This window comes from Penaeus vannamei, unplaced genomic scaffold (assembly GCF_042767895.1).
Source record: "Penaeus vannamei isolate JL-2024 unplaced genomic scaffold, ASM4276789v1 unanchor5358, whole genome shotgun sequence".
Taxonomy (NCBI): Eukaryota; Metazoa; Arthropoda; class Malacostraca; order Decapoda; family Penaeidae; genus Penaeus; species Penaeus vannamei.
In genome coordinates, this window is record NW_027218336.1 from 87,501 (window position 1) to 90,550 (window position 3,050).

At 64.3% G+C, this 3,050-nt stretch overlaps 1 protein-coding gene across 1 annotated transcript in view; it reads left to right on the forward strand.

Moving 5' to 3' along the window:
- Positions 1–143, forward strand: part of LOC113801038 (uncharacterized) — a 9,359-nt gene extending 9,216 nt beyond the window's left edge. Inside the window, exon 5 of the mRNA XM_070120496.1 lies at positions 1–143. This exon is cut by the window's left edge and continues 67 nt beyond it. Within this exon, the coding sequence (XP_069976597.1) occupies positions 1–143 (143 nt within the window).
- Positions 144–3,050: the final 2,907 nt, after the last annotated feature.

The following is a 3,050-nucleotide window of genomic DNA, read 5'->3' on the forward strand; positions in this document are numbered from 1 at the left end:
CTCACAGGCTTAAGCCACGCCCCCCTCCAGTCCCTCACAGGCTTAAGCCACGCCCCCTCCAGCCCCTCACAGGCTTAAGCCACGCCTCCCTCCAGCCCCCTCAGGCTTGCCACGCCCCCTCCAGTCCAGCCCCTCAGGCTTAAGCCACGCCCCCTCCAGCCCCCTCACAGGCTTAAGCCACGCAGGCTTAAGCCACGCCCCCTCCAGTCCCCACAGGCTTAAGCCACGCCCCCTCCAGTCCCTCACAGGCTTAAGCCACGCCCCCCTCCAGCCCCTCACAGGCTTAAGCCACGCCCTCCAGCCCCTCACAGGCTTAAGCCACGCCCCCTCCATCCTACAGGCTTAGGCCACACCCTCAGCTCCTCACAGGCTTAAGCCACGCCCCCTCCAGCCCCTCACAGGCTTAAGCCACGCCCCCCTCCAGCCCCTCACAGGCTTAAGCCACGCCCCCTCCGTCCCTCACAGGCTTAAGCCACGCCCCCTCCAGTCCCTCACAGGCTTAAGCCAGCCCTCCAGCCCCTCACAGGCTTAAGCCAGTACGCCCCTCCAGTCCCTCACAGGCTTAAGCCACGCCCTCCAGTCTCCTACAGGCTTAAGCCACGCCCCTCCAGCCCCTCACAGGCTTAAGCCACGCCCCCTCCAGCCCCTCAGGCTTAAGCCACGCCCTCCAGCCCCCTCACAGGCTTAAGCCACGCCCCCTCCAGCCTCACAGGCTTAAGCCACGCCCTCCAGCCCCTCACAGGCTTGCCACTGGCCCCCTCCAGCCCTCACAGGCTTAAGCCACGCCCTCCAGCCCCTCACAGGCTTAAGCCACGCCCCCTCCAGCCCCTCACAGGCTTAAGCCACGCCCCCTCCAGCCCCTCAGGCCAAGCCACGCCCCCTCCAGCCCCTCACAGCTCACAGGCTTAAGCCACGCCCCCCTCTCCAGTCCCTCACAGGCTTAAGCCACGCCCCCCTCAGTCCCTCACAGGCTGAGCCACGCCCCCTCCAGTCCCTCACAGGCCCAAGCCACGCCCCCTCCAGTCCCTCACAGGCTTAAGCCACGCCCCCTCAGCCTCACAGGCTTAAGCCACGCCCCCTCCAGCCCTCACAGGCTTAAGCCACGCCCCCTCCAGCCCTCACAGGCTTAAGCCACGCCCCTCCAGTCCCTCACAGGCTTAAGCCACGCCCCCCTCAGCCCCTCACAGGCCGGCCTCGCCCCCTCCAGTCCCTCACAGGCTTAAGCCACGCCCCCTCCAGCCCCTCACAGGCTTAAGCCACGCCACCTCCAGTCCCCAGTCCCTCACAGGCTTAAGCCACGCCCCCTCCAGCCCCTCACAGGCTTAAGCCACGCCCCCTCCAGCCCCTCACAGGCTTAAGCCACGCCCCCTCCATCCTACAGGCTTAGGCCACACCCCTCCAGCCCCTCGGGGCTTAAGCCACGCCCCCTCCAGCCCCTCACAGGCTTAAGCCACGCCCCCCTCCAGCCCGTCACAGGCTTAAGCCACGCCCCCCTCCAGCCCCTCACAGGCTTAAGCCACGCCCCCTCCAGTCCCTCACAGGCAAGCCGCCCCCCTCCAGCCCCTCACAGGCTTAAGCCACGCCCCCTCCAGTCCCTCACAGACTTAAGCCACGCCCCCCTCCAGTCCCTCACAGGCTTAAGCCACGCCCCCCTCCAGCCCCTCACAGGCTTAAGCCACGCCCCCCTCCAGCCCCTCGCAGGGTTAAGCCCACGCCCCTCCAGCCCCTCACAGGCTTAAGCCACGCCCCCTCAGCCCCTCACAGGCTTAAGCCACGCCCCCTCCAGCCCCTCACAGGCTTAAGCCACCCCCCCCTCCAGCCCCTCACACGCTTAAGCCACGCCCCCCTCCAGCCCCTCACAGGCTTAAGCCAGGCCCCCCTCCACCCCCTCACAGGCTTAAGCCACCCCTCCCTCCAGCCCCTCACAGGCTTAAGCCACGCCCCCCTCCAGCCCCTCACAGACTTAAGCCACGCCCCCCTCCAGTCCCTTACAGGCTTAAGCCACGCCCCCTCCAGTCCCTCACAGGCTTAAGCCACGTTAAGTTCCCGTGTATGCCGACGTGGCTTGGGACCCAGGTGATGGTGATTCTTCTACCTTGACTACGCCCCCTCCAGTCCCTCACAGGCTTAAGCCACGTTAAGTTCCCGTGTATGCCGACGTGGCTTGGGACCCAGGTGATGGTGATTCTTCTACCTTGACTAAGGATTCTTTGGGCTATGGTTAGCACCAGCCCCTCACAGGCTTAAGCCACGCCCCCCTCCAGCCCGTCACAGGCTTAAGCCACGCCCCCCTCCAGCCCCTCACAGGCTTAAGCCACCATTCTTTGGGCTATGGTTAGCACCAGCCCCTCACAGGCTTAAGCCACGCCCTCCAGCCCCCAGTCCCGTCACAGGCTTAAGCCACGCCCCCCTCCAGCCCCTCACAGGCTTAAGCCACGCCCCCTCCAGTCCCTCACAGGCTTAAGCCACGTTAAGTTCCCGTGTATGCCGACGTGGCTTGGGACCCAGGTGATGGTGATTCTTCTACCTTGACTAAGGATTCTTTGGGCTATGGTTAGCACCAGCCCCTCACAGGCTTAAGCCACGCCCCCTCCAGTCCCTCACAGGCTTAAGCCACGTTAAGTCCAGCCCCTCACAGGCTTAAGCCCACGCCCCTCACAGGCTTAAGCCACGTTGAGTTCCCCCCTCACAGGCTTAAGCCACGTTAAGTTCCCGTGTATGCCGACGTGGCTTGGGACCCAGGTGATGGTGATTCTTCTACCTTGACTAAGGATTCTTTGGGCTATGGTTAGCACCAGCCCCTCACAGACTTAAGCCACGCCCCCCTCCAGTCCCTTACAGGCTTAAGCCACGTTAAGTTTCCCGTGTATGCCGACGTGGCTTGGGACCCAGGTGATGGTGATTCTTCTACCTTGACTAAGGATTCTTTGGGCTATGGTTAGCACCAGCCCCTCACAGGCTTAAGCCACGCCCCCTCCAGTCCCTCACAGGCTTAAGCCACGTTAAGTTCCCGTGTATGCCGACGTGGCTTGGGACCCAGGTGATGGTGA